Raw genomic sequence first — 16,683 nt, 5'->3', positions numbered from 1 at the left:
GCCTCCGGCCGCCGTCCTTCGTGGTTTCGTCTCCCCCCTCCCGGAGGCCTCGGGAGGCGGGATAAACCACGGAAATGCGCGAGCTGCACACGGAGCTGACTGGGCCTCGCGTGAGCAGGGGTTGGACTCCGTGCGTCAGTCATCCCTGGGGTCCCTGGGAAAACCCAGACGCGCCTCTCTTCCCGTCCCCAGGAGAGGATGCAGGATGCTGGTCGGTCACGTGCAGCAGCTCACCCCGTCCAAGGCCGCAGGAGGCGGGGTTTGAACCCAGGGATGTTGGGCGCTAGAGTTGAACATCATGGCCACACCACCCCCACCCCCACCCCCACCCCAGCGGCGCCTTATGTGGTTCCACGTGGGGGATGAAGACCGGGAAGGGGGCGCTGAGGCAGACCCGCCCAGGCCTGCCGCCCACGGCCCTGCTTCCCCATCCAGCGGCCCGGCCTCGGCCTAGGAAACGCAGCCACAGAGGGAAGAGGCCCTCACAGCCAGCTCCGCCCCTTCAGGCCTGGGGGTGGCCCAGACTCCCGGCCGCACCTCCAGCCCAGATCTTTCCAGCATCCATGCACCCATGGGATCAGTTTTCCCAAGAAATCGCTTTCTGAATCTGACCTTCGAGAGCCATCAGTCTCATCAGAAACCGTCACCTGAGCCCCTGACCCCGCGACACGGCTCATCCATCAGGAGCACCTTTAACAGTGAACAGAGGGGCGTGCGAGGCCGGCCAGCCCGGCTGCCACCGGTCAGCAGCCGCCAGGACCTGTGTCCCCTCCCCAGCCCCACCCCACCCGTCTCAGAGTCCCATGCCTTTCACTCGAGATGGCAATAGTCAGGGGGTGGGGGGATGAGAGAGAGGTGGATGCTGAGCCAGCAGCTAGGCTTGCCAGGCCCTGCTGCAGACGTGCTGGGTGACCTTGAGCAAGTCCCTTCCCTGGGCCTCAGATCTTCCGCTCGCAAACCGGAGGGTCGACCTGTGCCTCAGACCTTCACCTCGGCCACTTGCTTCTTTGTACGTGCCCAGCACGCTGCCTGGCGCACAGCGGGCTCTCGGCGTCTAAATGACCCATCTTAAGAGTCACTGCGCCTGTCACTATAGTTGCCAGATTTAGCAAATGAGAAAATAGGACCCTGGCCGGGTAGCTCAGTGGGTTAGAACGTTGTCCACATACACCAAGGTTAGGGTTCAATCCCCCGTCAGGGCACATACAAGAATCAGCCAATGAATGCATAAATACGTGGAACAACAAATTGATGTCTCTCTCTCTCTCTCTCTCTCTCTCTCTCTCTCTCTCTCTCTCTCTTTCTCTCTCTCAATAAAAAATAAAGATATAGAATGCCTGGCTAAATTTGAGTTTCAGGCAAGCAACCAATAAGGTTTTTAGTGTAAGTACATCCCATGAGACACACTTACACTAAAAAATTAATTGTTCTTTATATAAAATATAACATTACATGCATCCTGCATGTTACCTGGCAGCCACCCCTGCTCACCCACATGGCTGAGTGATGGCCTCAGGCCTGACCCCTGACCTCTCGCGAGGCCTGGCATGGGGCACCCACTCCCCACAGGAAGCTGGCCCACCAGACAGATGGCCACAGCCACAGGCCCCAATAAGTTGTTCCTTTCTCTGGAACTGATGAGCCCCTAACGAGCCCCAGGAGACCACAGTTTGGAGGCAGCGCCCGGCTCGCCCCTGGGGGACGGCAGTCCCAGACGCCCCAAGTTCTCAGAAACTCGCTCTGCCTCTGCCCGGGGGCAACTGGCATAGAACCCCACCCATCCTGTCCATCTGAGGCCAGTGGGGTGCCCGACAGACATGTGAGGTGGTCGTCAGGACGGCGGGGGCACCAGCAGGTGCCAGGCGGGTGTGTGCCAGGCCTGCGGGGAGGGGCAGGCGGTGCCCGGGAGCTGCCGGCAGGAGCGCCATCTGGACACGGGCCTGGCACCGCCGCTCCGTGAGAATCGTGAGCCGGGCCCTCCCTCCTCGCGGTGAGGAGCGGGCGTTTGGAGAGCCGCCCGGAGCGGAGGGGGAGGGATGTAGGTCAGCTCGGGCCTGGAGAGATGATGTCATCGCCTCCTCGGGGAACCAAGGAAGCGGGAGTTTGGGGGAGCGGGAGATGGAGCCAGAGCCGGGCAGGGAGAGGGGGCCGGGGCCGACACCCCTCAGAAGGCCACCCCACCACGATTTCGGGGCATGGACAGCGAGCCTCGGACATGGGGCGTACATGTGGGCGCAGGGAGCACCCCGGGCCCCGGGGGCTCTTGGTCATCGCTCAGCTCTGCCCGGTGACCTCCAGCTCCTCTGGAGCAGAGGCGGGGCTGCGGTGTTGGGGGAAGAGGCACGAGTGACGGGGAACTTGAGCCCTGCAGGCCTGAGACCCCCGACGGGGGGCTGAGCGCAGGTGCGGGCTGTGGGCCGCGGGGCCGCGGGCACCTGGCGCGGCCTGCGTCCCGGTAATGTGGATGAATGCGGCTGGCGCTCCTCCGGGAATGCAATTAGGCCGGCAATTGAGTTCATTGGCCAAATCAAATTCGGGCGGCTGTGCGAAGTCCTTTTCTATTAAGTGCTTTAACATACATCACCCTCCGGTCTGTTCCTAATCCCATTTCCCATTACACAGCCCAGGCTGCCCAGGAGCCGGACACGGGCTGATGGAGGGGCTGGTGGCTCCCGGGCCATGGCCTGGGGGTGACAAGGTGGGTGCGACCAGGTTGACTGAAGCAAAACCACTTTTCCCCTGTGGAAGGCCCCCACCCCCCACGCCCTTGCCCAGGGAAAGGCCTGGCCCGGGTGGGTGCTGGCCCAGGTGCTGGCCCAGGTGCTGGCCCAGGTGCTGGCCCGGGTGCTGCCAGGGGAAACGTGAGCGGTCGCAGGGCGTGCTGGGGCAGCTCTGGGCGTGGTGCTAGCGAGCCCGCCGGCTCCCCCCTCGCAGCGCCTGCCTGTGTCCGGTCCCTTTCTTCTCTGGAAGCGGCACTGACGGTGAGTGAGGCTCCTTTGTTCAGGTGCGGAGGTTCACTTGTTCGTGAATGAGCGAGTGAGAGTCGGCAGGTGTGTGTAGCGGGGACAGCGCTGCTCTCCTTGCCGCCCGAGAGGGAGGGAGGGAGGGAGGGCCCCAGGCCTGCAGCCTCCGAAGCCCAGGGAGCTGCCCTCTGGGCCAGGTCTTGGGGGACGAGGAGTTTGCCAGGTGGGAGGGCTGGGCTCCAGGCAGAGGCACAGCCACAGGCGGGTCCCAGGGACCCAACACCAGGGGGCTGGTCCCAGAGGCCTCGGAGGTGGGGGCGGCGTCGACTTGGTTCTGAGTTAATGGGAAGCCGCTGAAGGCCCGTGCGGCAAAGTGACACGACGGGGTTTGTGTTGGGAGAAAAGGCCTCCGCACGGTGGGAGGATGGCCGTGACCCCAGCAAACTCCTGATGCCCGTGCGCCTCCCCAGGGTGGGGTGGGGTGGTGACGGGTCCGCGTTAGAACCTGCTCGGCTGAGAGACGGGCGAGAGGGACAGAAGGAGCCAGAGGCGAGCGTTTTCCCACGGGTCTCGGGGTCCCAGGCCCTGAATGGGCAGCTCCAATGGGGAGAAGCAGCGCGACTCCCCGAGGTCAAGGCCCTGGCAGCCTGGGCTGCTGCGGAGGCTCAGCTCACCTGTGGGTGCAGCGTGGCCTAGTGTGACTGGGTGCATGGGGGGCACTCTGTGGCCTGCAGGGGGCGCATATGAGGCAGCATCTGGGGGTCTAAAACGGGCTCCCTCTGTGGAGGGGAGAAAGGGTCGGGAGAGCAAGGCCTGGGGAGTCCTCTGGGTTGGACCTCCTCCTGCCCTGTCTGTCCTGCCCCGATTATAGCGAATGAGGTCCTGCAGGTGCCTGGATGGAGCGGGCCCGGAGCCTGTCCCAGGCCCGGCAGCCAGAGGCCCGGCAGCCAGAGGCCCGGCCTGGGTCCTCCTGTTCACCCGTGGGCGCTGGGCAGTGACCCGCTTCCGAAGCCGTGCTGGCTCCGTCTACCATTCAAGTGAGTGTCTCCTGCTCACCCGCTGGCTGATGGAGGGGCTGCAGGTGGAGAGCAGGGACTCGACTGGCTGGAGAGGCTCCCCAAGGGTGAGGCACCCGGAAAAGGGGTGTGTTCTGGGGACTCGGGACTGACTTGTCAGGATCACAGTCGCCCCGGCCTGAGCGCCTGCTGTGCGTTGGCCTCGAGCTCACCTGCGGGTGGGGAGACTGAGGCTGGGACGGGACGGGCCTTGCCCAGGGCCATAAACTGCAAATGAAAGGATCTGAATTCAAACGCAGCTTCTCTTTGACACCAACTCCTGGGGCTGTCGACGAGGTACAAAGAGGCCTCGGAGCCGGGACTGGCGAGGGGTCCCTGAAGTGTGAGAAGCGGGATTCTGACCCCAGTGTTAACTCTGGCAGCTGCGTGCGGTCTGTGCTCACATGTCGGGTGAGGCCGGGGCTGTGCTCACACGTGTACACACATACACACACACACACACACACACACACACACACACACACGCCCCAGCCAGGTCTCCTCCCCGCCTCGGTTCCTATTCTCGGCCTGAGTCCCGTCATCTCCAGTTACTGGGGGATCGATAGCAACAGGACGTTTGGGGAAGAGGAGAGGCTGGGGAGGGGGAGGGTCGGGGAGAAGAGAACAGGCCGTGTCCTCAGCCCAGGGACTCGGGTGAGCAGCCCGACCCAGCAGAATCTGGGGGAGCCGAGGGCTCAGACAATCAGGGTCATGGGCCAGCAGCGCCCGTCCACCTGGGACCTGGCAGGTCTCCTCTCTCCTCCTGGGTGGAAGGGGTGAGGACGCAATGCCTGGCACCCAGCACCCATGCATCCTAACGCAGTATTCCCTGTTCCCTTAATCGGTGCTGATTATTGTTGTACAGGGCCTCCCCCTTGCCCCCCGTCTCCCCCAAACACCACCCTGCCACTTGCATACCTCCAGGACAGGGAGCTCACTCCCCTCTCCCTGGCTGGCAAAGGCCCAGCTGGACTGGCTCCCTGGAACCTCCAAGCGTATCCTGGGCAGGAGAATTTGCCCCTGGGCAGGGCCTTGTGGTCAGGACAGGACGGCCAACGCCCCTTCCCTGTCCCAGCCCCCGAGTTGGCCGACGCGCCGAGCCTGCTTCTCTGGCTCGTGAAATTCCCACGGAGCCCAGAACAGGTTCCGCCCGAGACCCGAGACCCTGAGAGCCCCTGGGGTCCCCAGTACCTGCTCAGGACGGGTCCCATGTCCACCTTTGCCACCCCATCCTGCGCTCTGGGCCTGCCCGGCTCCCTGGCCCAGGGGGCTCCCAGGAATTTGAAAAGGAAAAAGAGACCGGCACAGCCCTTTGCCGGGCCACCTAATCCAGCCTAATCCATCGATAAGCCACGCGGCCGCTTCCCGGCCCACCAGCCCGAGTGCTCACGGCCTCTGTGAACTGACTGCCGCCCTTTCGCCATGTCTCACGCCGCTGCTCCTGCCCGTGAAGGCTGGGTGCCTGGGGAGCTGGGAGCTGCTGGGCAGACCTGGCCAGGGAGACGCGGGCTCCAGGCGCCCTGGCCCTCACGTCACAGGTGGGAAACTGAGGCTCAGAGAGGGGCACAGCCCCGGTCCCCGGGCGCCGGGGGGCGCTCTTCACTTGGATGGAGTGAAGAGCCGAGGCCCTTTCCCGCCCCTCTGCCCTCCGCCCTCCTGGGTACGCTCTGCCCCACGTGCCCATCTCGAGTCCCTCCCAGGAGACAGCCCCCCGCAGGAGCTTAGGGCACTGCGGGCCCTGACTGCCCCATCAGGGACCCCGCCTGAGCCACCTCAGGAAGGGCAGGTGCCCCCGGGTCAGACTCCTGAGATGAGGGTCCCGCCCAGCCCAGTGGCTCAGGGGTTGAGTGTCCACCTATGAACCAGGAGGTCACGGTTCGATTCCCGGTCGGGCACATGCCCTGGTTTGAGGTTTGATCCCTAGTGTGGGGCGTGCAGGAGGCAGTCGATCAATGATTCTCATCATTGGTGTTTCAATCTCTCCCTCTCCCTTCCTCTCTGAAATAAATAAAAATATTTAAAAAAAAAAAAGATGAGGGTCCCCCCGTAGCAGCTCAAAGCGAGTCAGAGAAGGGCCAAAGCCCCAGACGGTGTGGGTTTCTGCTAAGCCTGGCGGGACTGGGGGCGGAGGGCGGGTTGGAGCCAACATCCGCTGCATCCCAAGGGCAGGCAGAGGTCACCGAACTGACCAGAGTCCCGAACCCGGGACACACATTCGAACAATGGCATAGAAGCTCGATCCTTAACCCCTGGCAGCCACAGCGGTGGTCACAGATCAGGTTTCCAGAATATTCCTGACTTACAATGTCCTGCCCCCCACGAGGGAGGGTGAGGAGTCCAGGTGTGAGAGCCACAGGCCCTGCCTGTGCACCTGCTCCCCGCTCACCTGCTGGCACCCCGCCTCGTGAGCGGCGTGCGGCCTTGACCCACCTGAACCCACACGCAGCGTCCCAGTGAAATGAAACGCAAACCGCTGACCACAAAGGCCCCGCAGCCTCCGCCCGCCCGCCCCCCCCCGCCCCGCCCCACAGGGACCACGGCAGCTTCCGGCCTCTCCTCCCCACACCCACAGGCCTTCCCGAGCCTGAACAGCCGCTCGCCAAGGTCCGTGCAGGAGGTGGAGGGACGCACCGGCAGGTGTGTATTTACAGAGACGGGGTGAGACGCTGCTCCCCACGCGCAAACGGCCGGGCCCTCATCAGCACCTGCTCACAGGCGTCTGCAGAGCCGCAGCGGGCGAGGCCGGGCGTGCTGTCCCCGCTCCGGCCCTCATCACCCAACCCCCCGGCTCTCAATCCGGCCTTCCTGGGCCTGCCCCAGCTCTTCGGCGCCATCGTTTTGACTTCCGTTTATTTTATCCAACGAATACAGTTTAAAAAACTGAGCACGTGCTACGGGCCGGGCACGCCCTTGTTCAGAATGGTTCGTCAGCTTTCCTAGGAACTCGTTTAACTCTCACCACGATCCAGGGAAGCACGATCGTGATCCCCGCTCTACGGGTGGGGAAATTGAGGCCGGGGAGGTCCTTGCCCTCACAGCCAGGGGAGCAGGCTGGGACCCAACCCCGGCTGGCTGGCTAGCCACCAGGGCCCGTGCTCCCACCGGTCACAGCTGGTTCCCAGACTGGGTGCGCCCTGGACGCAGGGGCTCAGGGAAGCACAGATGGCCACACACACCCCCAACCCGGTTCAGATGCAGCAGGGGGGATCCGGGGGTGCGTCTCTAGCAAGTTTCCCAGTGATGCCGATACTTCCTCTGGGAGCTGGGAGCGGCCAGCGGTCAGGCTGGGCCGTCCACATGCTATTTTCTAAGGAAAGCCTGGCCCCGCACTGGCTCCTGGGGGAACCTCAGGCCCCTGGAATGCCCCGAGAGTGTGCTGGCTGCCCTGCGGCCGGGCCACGCCAGGCGGTTTATGCTAATCGGGGGATACACGGTGGGGCTTTGGGCACCAGTATCAGCTGAGCCTCTGGCCAAGGTCAAGCAGGGGCAGTCAGCTGTGCCCACGTGACCCAGCCCCAACAGAACCCCTGATGCCAGGCCCGGGCCGGCTCCCCGGTTGGCCCAGTCCGCACGTGTCCTCGCGCATCGGTGCTGGGGAGCCGCGGGCTGTCCGACAGGGAGAGGACGCCGGCCCGCGGGTGACCCTGGAGCCGCCCTCTGCCCGTGCTGCGCGGCTGCTGTCATCCGCATCTTCTCCTCGCCGTGAACGAACTGTGACCGTCACAGCTCTACCAGGGTCTGGGGGTCCTTCTAGCAAATCATGGCGTCTGAAGGTGGTCTTGGGACCCCCAGACACAAGCGCCCTGTCCCTGAATCATCACTGGACAGTAACGGAGCACCCCGCCCCCCCCCCCACACCCCCACACGCACTGGGCTTTGGCCCAAGCCCGGCCGGCACTGCCCGCTCCTCTCAGCCTCCCCAGACGCCCAGGTCCGTGGGCAGCGGCAGCCTGGGCTCCATGGAGGACGCCTGTCACCCCCCACCCCCACCCCCCACCCTCCGGGGAGGAGCCCCGGCGGTAACATCCCGGCACCGGGTGGCACCCCAGGAGCCAGGTCACCTCCCGGCGCCCCCCCCCACCCCCGCGGCCTCACCTGCCGATGACCTCGACGTTGGAGATGGCGTAGAAGTACTTGTAGAGGTTCTCCCGCTGCACGTAGGTGCCGCCCAGCGCGGGCCGCAGCAGCCGCAGCCGCAGGTCGGTGAGGGTGAAGAAGTCCTTGAGGCCCTTGGCGCTCTCCAGCCGCGCGTACAGGTTGTCCATGTTGCGCAGGTCGTGGCCGGCGAAGATGGCGAAGCGGTCCCGCACCTCGAAGCGCACGTGCTTCTCCTTCTTGGAGCCGGCCCAGCGCGAGTACTCCTCGGTGCACAGCACGCGGTGGGCGCCCGAGGCCGCCAGGTCGCGGGCCCGGCGGGCGGGCATGCCGAAGGCCTCGGCGCAGTCCTCCGCGTAGAACTGCCAGGGCTGCCACGTCCGCCCGTTGTCCAGGGACTTCTCCAGGACCATGACGGTGGGCCGGCCGTACTCGAAGGTCACCACCACGTCGTCCGTCAGCTCCACGCTCTTGTTCCACGACAGCGTGATGTTGGCCTCCAGCGGGCTCGGGTAGCGGCTCCAGGTGACGCTCTGCCAGTACGTGGCCAGCCCCTCGTCCTCCCGGTCGAGCATGAGCCGCGGCGGGTGGGCCAGGTCGGGGTTGGAGGCGTCGCACTCGTTGCTGCACAGGTAGGGGTTCTCCTGCGGGGACAGGGGAGGCCGGTGGGCGCTGCTGCCTGCGGGGCCCCGGGCGCCTCTGCCCAGCCCGGCCCCCGCCGCGGGCCCAGGCATCGGCCAGAGGCCACGGGGCCCGTGTTCTGCCTCAGGGCCCGCGTCCAGGCGCCAGGAAGCACCCCCTGGGCCGGTCATTCGCGCCCATTTCCCCGAAGCTCGTAGAGGCCGTGACATGGAGGCAGCCCGGGAAGCACGCTCGCTCCGACTCTAAGTGGAGACGTCAGAGGTGGGCGTGGCTCCCACTGCCCGGAGGACGAAGGTCTAAGGCTTCGGCACACAGACCCCGGTGCCCGGAGCCCTGTCCCACCTGCTGGGCGCCGCCCACCTAGCCGCCCGGCCTGCAAGCCCACTGCCCGCGCCTCTGAGCCTCTGCAGACGGCACTCCCTCCCCGGGACCTGCCCTCCGCCCCGTCTGCCTGCAAAGCTCCTCTTTAAGCGCTTCCTCACCGAGGTGTCTTCCTGACCCTTACCCTTACCACCGGGGCTGCACCAGGCACGGGGCGGGGGGGCCACTCACCGCAAACGTTGGTTGAACTCAGCGCCAGGCCCTCGACCTCACGTACAAAGTCAACTCCCTTCTCTCCGGTCTGCACCCCACCTCCCACCTCCAGGCAGAACGGGCGCTCATCCTCACGCTCCGGGGAGGCAGCCTGGCCTCGGGAGGGGGCGGCCCTGCCCAGGCCCCGCGGGGGGAGCGGGAGCCACACCCGCCTGATGGCGCAGAGCGTGGCGGGCGCGCCTGTCCCTGGCACAGCCCGTGTGTCCGCCTCATGCGGAAGCTGGGCACCTGGGGGTGCTGAGTGTTTAGGGTTCCCCTCAAGGGGGTACATCTTTGTGGCAAGTCAGTTCTAGGTCCTTGGCACGTGCCGGGCAGGCCCAGTGGGGGGCGCTGGTGAGCAATGCAGGGCACGGCCCCTCTGGCTTACAGTCCTCCCTCCCGGGGGTTTGGGGGGGCTGGCAGCCTGCTCCCCGCCCAGCGGGGCTCCCCTCCATGGCAGCTCAGATCCATCCTCGCATCTAGAGGCCCTGTGAGCGCACGCGGAGACTGAAATGCCACCAGCACAGGCTGCCCAGGGGCGGCGGGACAAGCCGGGGGGGGGGGGGGGGGGGGCGCGGCACGGGTGAGTTTGAGGGCAGTGAGTGACCGTATGGGCTGTCACGGTGGATCCATGACATCGGGCATTTGTCACACCCACACCCGGGGACCCCGGTGTGAACTGCGGACGTCAGTTAATAGGCACGCATTGTGGGTTCATCCGTTGTAACTGACGCCCCTGCTAAGGCCGGGCGGGGTGAGGGGCGGTGCGGGTGGGAAGCGGCATCCGAGGAGCCCTCTGCTCTCCGCTGTCCGGCTCAACAGCTCTAAACGCCAAAATCTATTCATTAAAAGCCAAGCCTGTCACCAAGGCCGTCACCGCGCCCGGACCCCTCGCGGCTTCTTTGATGAATATTTCAGGTCTCCCGCTTGCGCCGTGACAAACGGCTTGGAGCTGAGATAAAGCTGCTCCCTCTAGAGCGAGCCATCCAGCCCCGGGCGGGGGGGAGAGGGGAGAGTGGGGTGCCGTCTCCAGAGGGGCTGAGCGCTCACCCCCACCACAGCCTCAGGACCTCACCTGTGACCCCTCGAGGGAAGGACCAGTCCCTGGGCCCAGACTCCTCGGGGGCGGGCTGGCCTGGGTTCGCCGAGGCAGCTCCCACAAAGCGCGCTTGACCAAAATAGCTCTGTCCTTGGTCCCCCCCAGGCTGCACTGCCCACCCCACCCTCCAGCCCTGGGACTCACGGGACCCGGACCTCAGGGCTGAAGGGGTTCCCTCCTGAGTCCAACCCCTCAGTGAGCACAGGGGAAACTGAGGCCCGGGCAGGCGGCTGGCCCTGGCCTCCTTGTGCGTGGGCTGTTTTCTGAGGCTCTGCTGGCTCCTGTCCTGGACAGTCTCAGGGTGTCCCGACCTCGCGAGACACCTCCCTGGAGTGGAGCTCCCTCGGGCTCCAGCTGGGGGACCCTGAGGCGTCACCCTGTATGGGGGGGGGGGGGCGAGAGGCCCCATAGGGGTGCTCCGTGGCCTGCAGAGACAAGGTTTCCGCTGGGCCAGGGGAGGCAGGCCTGCGTGGGGACAGCCCCTCCCCAGGGCGTGGCCAGCCCACCGCGGGCTGGGCCCAGAGGCGGACCGGGCTCCGCTGTGCTGTTCAGGGCGGAGAGCAGAGGGCAGCTGCCCAGAGTTCATGCCCGGACATCGGGGGCCGAGGACATGGTTTGCAACCGAGTCAGCGTCCCCCGCCCCTCCCTGCAGCCAGCACTGTCTTCTCCCCCGGCCCCAGGCCGCCTTCTCCCTCTGCCCTGGCTCCTCGTTCGGGCTAGCGGCCCCTCACATCCACGTGTCGGAGCCTAACCCCAGCTCCTCCAGTGGGGCCGTGTTGGAGCCGGGCCTTTAAGGAGGGGCGGAGTCATGCGGAGGTGGTCAGGGTGGCCCCGTCAGGCTGGGTCCTCGTAAGAGGGGAGCTGTGGACACAGGGACACAGGGCGTGTGTGCCTAGAGCAGCGACCACGCGAAAAGGCGGCGGAGGGAGCTCCGTCATCCTCAAGCCGAGAAGAGGCCTCAGGAGAAACCAACCCTCGTCTTCGAGGGTCAAACCATCCTTGACCTTGGACTTGAAGCCTCAGAACCTGAGAAAGTGAGGCTGTTGTTGGAGCCCCCAGGCCCCAGCAGGCAATGACACACCTGTCCCGGGGGAGCCAGAGGTCAGGGCGGGAGGAACGGCTCAGAGGGGCGGGCTGAACCGTGCGTTCACCACACCATCGCCAGGAGCCGTCCGTCTGTCTGGCGTCTTTCCTTGTCCGCCTGGAAAGCTCTTGTCCACATGGCACTGAAGGTGTGCCTTCTCCCTGGCGGCTGTGTCCCCTCACCTCTGAGCCGTGTCGCCTCCCGGTTCTCAGGAGATTCCCTCGCCGGGAAGCCCTCCTTGCTTGACGCCATCTCTAGAGCCGGTTCCCTCCTCATCCGTCCTGAGGGTATGAGGGTGTGAGGGAGGGTGCTTGCCTGGGACGGGGTAGTGGCCTGGGCCTCAGTAACTGCTCCCTACATTCTAGTTATTACCAGAGGCCTGATGCACGGAATTCGTGTGTGTGTGTGTGTGTGTGTGTGTGTGAGTGGCGGGGTGGGGAGGGTCCCTCAGCCTGGCCTGTGCCCTCTCACAATCCGGGACCCCTCACTCCTACCTGCCCACCTGCTCGCTCCTTACCACTTGGCTCGCTGCTCCTTAGCGCTGCCGCGGAGGCAGGAGAGGCTCCCACCACTGCTGCCACGCTCGCCAGCCGTGAGCCCGGCTTCTGGCTGAGCGGCGCTCCCCCTGTGAGAGCACACTCACCCTAGGGGGCAGCTCCTGCATTGAGCATCTGCCCCTGGTGGTCAGTGCACATCACAGCGACCGGTCATTCTGGTCGTTCCGCCATCACGGTCACCGGGCTTTTATTATTTAGATTGTTGTTACATGACTTAGTTGTTATTATAATTAGTCGATTAATATTCATAAATCTCATATTGAATGTTGATATGATTCTTGTCAACCCCAGCTCTGGGAGTCCCCACACCTCCTCTATTTACCTTGGTCCTTCTTTGTCCCTGCCTTCCCGCCCCTCACCCGGCCCAGCCTCCTGGTGGTCCCCACGGGGGGGACACGGGGTCCCTCCCCGACCCCAGCCTCCCAGGCCTGTCTGTCACCGAGAAGACTGACACAGCCGGTTCTGGCCAAGGACAGGGGCTCCGACCTGGCTGCCGGCCCCGCTGCCCTCACCTGCGGGGTCTGCTGGCCCCCCGCCCCGATCCCAGCCCGGGAAGCAGATGGTCAGAAACTAATGAATCAGCCCGTCTCCGCCCGCGCCGGCTGCGGAGCGGCCTCACCAGCAGCGAGCACAACAAATAAATCCCAGGCCGTCGCCAGCGCCACCCTCCCTCCCGCTTTGTTTCTTCCTTCCTCCGCCCTCGTGCTCAGAGATCTCGGTCTTCCACTTAACCATTTAGGCGCGGAGCGTGGCGCCGGCCGAAGGGTTGGCAGCGCTGAGCCGGGAGGACTCCGGGAGCAGCCGGGGTTGGACAGGGTCTCCCCGCACCCGCCTCCGGCTGACAGCTGCGGACAGCACCGCGGGAGGCCAGGCTGGAGGCCAGCGCCTCCACTTCCCTGTGCCGTCAGATTGCACGAGGAAGCAACCGGTGCACAGAAGTGGCCCACACGGGAGAAGGTTCCGGAAGCTCGAGGCACACCTCTCGCCTTTCAGAACGGCCCCGGAGCCAACCTTGGATACCGGAAGCAGCGACCGTTTCTTTAGACAGTTCACGAGCCGATAAAAACACACGTCCTGCCCCGATGGAGAGCCCGGGACCGACTCCGGGAAAACGCCACGCGTTCCACGCCCGCTCAGGGGGCCACGCGCCCCGCCTCCCCGCCGGAGCCCGGAGCAGGTAGGGAAATGGCTTTTGGATCCGAAAGCCCTGGGCTCGCTCTCAGCACTGTCCCTGGAGCTGTGTGACGTTGGGGCCGCTGCTCTACCTCTCTGAGTCTCCCTCTCTCGTCCAGTACCTGCGAGAGGATGTGTCTGACGTGCCTAGAGCAGTGATGGGCAGCCTTTGGAGCTCGGTGTGTCAAACTTCGCCAAAAAACTGAGCATAACTCGGGGAGTGTGTCACTCTGAGGAAAAAACATTATTTCGCAAATGTTTCATCCTCAGGAGCAGCAAATGTTTCATCCTCGGCATGCGGCCGCCTCAGCGGCCGCGTGTCATCAGAAATGGCTACGCGTGTCAGTGCTGACACGCGTGTCATAGGTTCGCCATCACTGGCCTAGAAAGTCCCCGTTGGTGGCGATGATGAACACAGCTTCACACGTGGGCTGCTGGCTGGGAAGGACACAACGACCATGGCGTCACTGAGTGGCAACCACGTGCCAGGGCCGCCGAGCCTGTCAGGCCGCTGCCTCCTCCCGGCAGCGCCAGGCGCCCACAGGAGCCCCTGCCCCGGAGGGGGCTGAGCAGAGCCGGCCCCTCACCTCCTCAGGACGCTGCGGACCATGGAAATAGGGAGTCCAAGCCCTCCCACCTGCGCTCCCATCTCTGCAGGCACACGGGTCAGCCAGGTGAGCGCCAGCTGACGGGCGAGGGGCAGGGCACGGCCTGGGGGGTCGGGGCTGCCAGCCTGGACGCCAGCCCCCGAGACCGGGCCGGGAACGAGTCTCCCACGTGGACAAGAAGCAGGAGCCGCCTGGGCGGGCAGTGCTGCGGAGAAACCACGCACCCGCTTCTCCCACCGGCGAGGGTCTTCAGCGGCTCCTGCGGCGTTTCCTGAGCAAAGGCTGCAGCGGGGGGGGGGGGAGGCCAGGCTGCAAACACAGCAGGCAAGCTGCGGGCACAACAGGCGATGGAGCCGGAAAGCCACTGTCAGAGGGACGGGACGTCCCCGGAGGTCTGGCTGCTTGGCCCTCCGGCCTCCTAACCGCGGAGCCGGGGGAGGGCTCACCGGTCCTGTGACGTCTGGGGAAGAAGAATACGCCCCCCCCCCCACCCGGCCCCGTGCCAGGCTCCTGAGACGCTCACAGCTCAGAGTGCTGCCGCCAGGCCCGGGCCACCCAGGGAGACCTTTGCAGCGACCTTCGACCTTCGTCTGGAACCTCGGCCCTGTAGCCTCCGCTGGGGCTGGAGGCATCCGCGGGGGAGCGCCCTGGGAGGGCGCCGAGGCAGGGACGGGCATGGCCATCGCCCAGATGGGGGACACGGAGGGGGAGGCTGGGCGCCCAGCTCCCCGTACTGAGCAGGCGCAGCAGAGCCAAGGGGCAGGGAGGCCGACAAGGCCGGTCGGTGCTGGGTGCCCTTCCCCGGGCAGGACGCTCCGAGTTTGGGGAACTCTTGGGGCCTGGGCGGCCTGCAGACCCCTGAGCGCCTGACCCACGGCCCTGGAGTTAGGGTGTGGGAGGCTGTCCCTAACCCCAGGTGTGACCCTGGGCTGGGCTGTGCCCACTCCGTGCCTCAGTTTCCCCATTCGTGAAATATGGAGCTCCGACAGGGACATCCCAAAGTCTAAGTGCCTCAGTCCCAGGCCACTTGGGAGAGGGGAGCAGAGACACATTCCCCCCCCCGCCCCCCGCCCCGCCGCCCAGTGCAGAGCAGCCGGGGGGCCGGGGAATTCTCCCCGACAAACGACCTCCTACTTACGGTAAGAAAAGTTGCCGTGGGAATAAATTGTTAGCTAAACGGAATGGAGATTCTCTTGGGAGGGGATTCTAATCTGAGATGCCCTGCCCGGCTCTGGCTCTGTCTCTGCCTCTCCCCCCTCCCTTCCCCTTCCCCTTCCCCTTCCCCTTCTCTCCCCCCCCCCCGCCCCCCCCCCCCCCCGTACTGCTCCCCAGTTTCATTGATTCCTGCTCGAGCCTCTAACTCCCTCTCCGCCCAGCCCACCGGCTTCTCTTCCCTGTTTGAGCAGAAGCGACAGCCGCAAGGTCACCCCTCCTCGCTGTGAATCAGCGGAAACTGACCCGCGGGCATTTCAGGGCGGAGCCGGAGCCGCAGCGGCCAGGGAGCAGAGCGGCTCTGATGTTCGGGGATTCTGTGGCTCTTTGGAGCTGTGCCTTCCCAGCCCAGCCGTCACTCAGGCACTCAGGCGGGGAAGGGCCAGGACCAGGGCCAGGCGTCTTCCTGGGACTCCTCCAACCTAGGGGAGAGCCTCTGGCAGCCGCGCTCGGCCCCAGCCCACCCCGGACCCCGACCCAGACCCGCCACCTCGGGCATCTCCGGGCAAAGGCCCGCCCAGACCCAGAATCTCAGGCGGCCTCGCCGACCCGTCTGACCCGGCTGCAATGGAAGGCAATGAAATCCCCACTCTGCCCCAGGCCTCCACATTGTGGGGGAGCCCAGGGGACCTCCTTCCAGAAGCTTCTGTCTGAGACTGGACCCTAGGACAGCAGGAGCCGGGCCACTCTTGTCCCGCCCCACAGCGGTGTGCACACAGTGGGTGCTAAGCGAGGGCCTCCACCAGGGGATCGGGGAGGGTTTGCTGAGCGCCCACTCGGTGCCCTTCCGAGTCCACTGCTCTGCTGGCCCGAGAGGGTGGGCGCTGCCTGGCACCACCGGGGAGGACTGTGCAGTGACTGGGGGAGCTGGGAGCAGCCCCAACTCTGGCTTCCCCAACAGAGGAGCCAGCCAGCCTTCGCCACGCCCTTCGATTTTGGTGGGGGGGGGGGGGTGCGGGAGAGGGCAGAGCTGTCCAGGGGAGGGCTAGCTGGGAAGCAAGGTCAGGGGCAAGGGCGTGGATGCCAAGCACTGCCTGCCTGGCTCCTCCCCTGCAGCCGAGCAGCGGAGGGGCGGCTGGGTCCAGCCCCGGCTCTGGAGAGAGAAGGCGACTCTCCAGGAACCCAGGTTTTATTCTTAAAAAGGGAAGAGGGGACGTGGCCTCTCCCCACAGCCGGTTTCTAGGAATGGCTGGGGCGGAAACGCATTCCTGGCTGGTCCCTGCGCTCCTCCCCCAGGGGGCTCCACCCCAGCCCCTCACCTGTGCCACGTCACTAACCAGATGCATGGGCATCTGTCTCGGAGAAGGAGTGACTCCCTCTCCCCCCCCCTCCTCCCCCATCGGGGGACTCATCACCACAAAAACCGGGCACGCAGACGGCTCATCCTCCGGGAGTTTGGGAAGGGAGTCTGGTTCACCCCAGTTTTTTCTTTGCTCTAAGCTCCTTCCTTTCCCCGTTGGCCTGTTCTCGCTGGGTGTGCTGTACACACTTCTAATTGGTTAGAAAAGGGGAGCCCTCCCCTCCTCCTCCCCAGCCAGGAGCCCCCTGTCCTCCCCCAGGGCCAGAGGGCAGCCCGGCTCCTCCTCCTGGCGCCTCCCACCTCACAGCCTCACCCTGTCCAC

At 65.4% G+C, this 16,683-nt stretch overlaps 1 protein-coding gene across 2 annotated transcripts in view; it reads right to left on the bottom strand.

Annotated features, from left to right (window-relative positions):
- Positions 1-16,683, bottom strand: part of NTNG2 (netrin G2) — a 46,870-nt gene that overhangs the window by 14,042 nt on the left and 16,145 nt on the right. For both annotated transcript variants that reach the window (XM_054727591.1, XM_054727592.1), the window contains exon 2: positions 8,114-8,757. In XM_054727591.1, the coding sequence (XP_054583566.1) occupies positions 8,114-8,757 (644 nt within the window). The remainder of the gene's footprint in view (positions 1-8,113; positions 8,758-16,683) is intronic.

The sequence above is a fragment of the Eptesicus fuscus genome, chromosome 15, assembly GCF_027574615.1.
Source record: "Eptesicus fuscus isolate TK198812 chromosome 15, DD_ASM_mEF_20220401, whole genome shotgun sequence".
NCBI lineage: Eukaryota > Metazoa > Chordata > Mammalia > Chiroptera > Vespertilionidae > Eptesicus > Eptesicus fuscus.
This window is presented reverse-complemented; position numbering and strand designations above follow the sequence as displayed.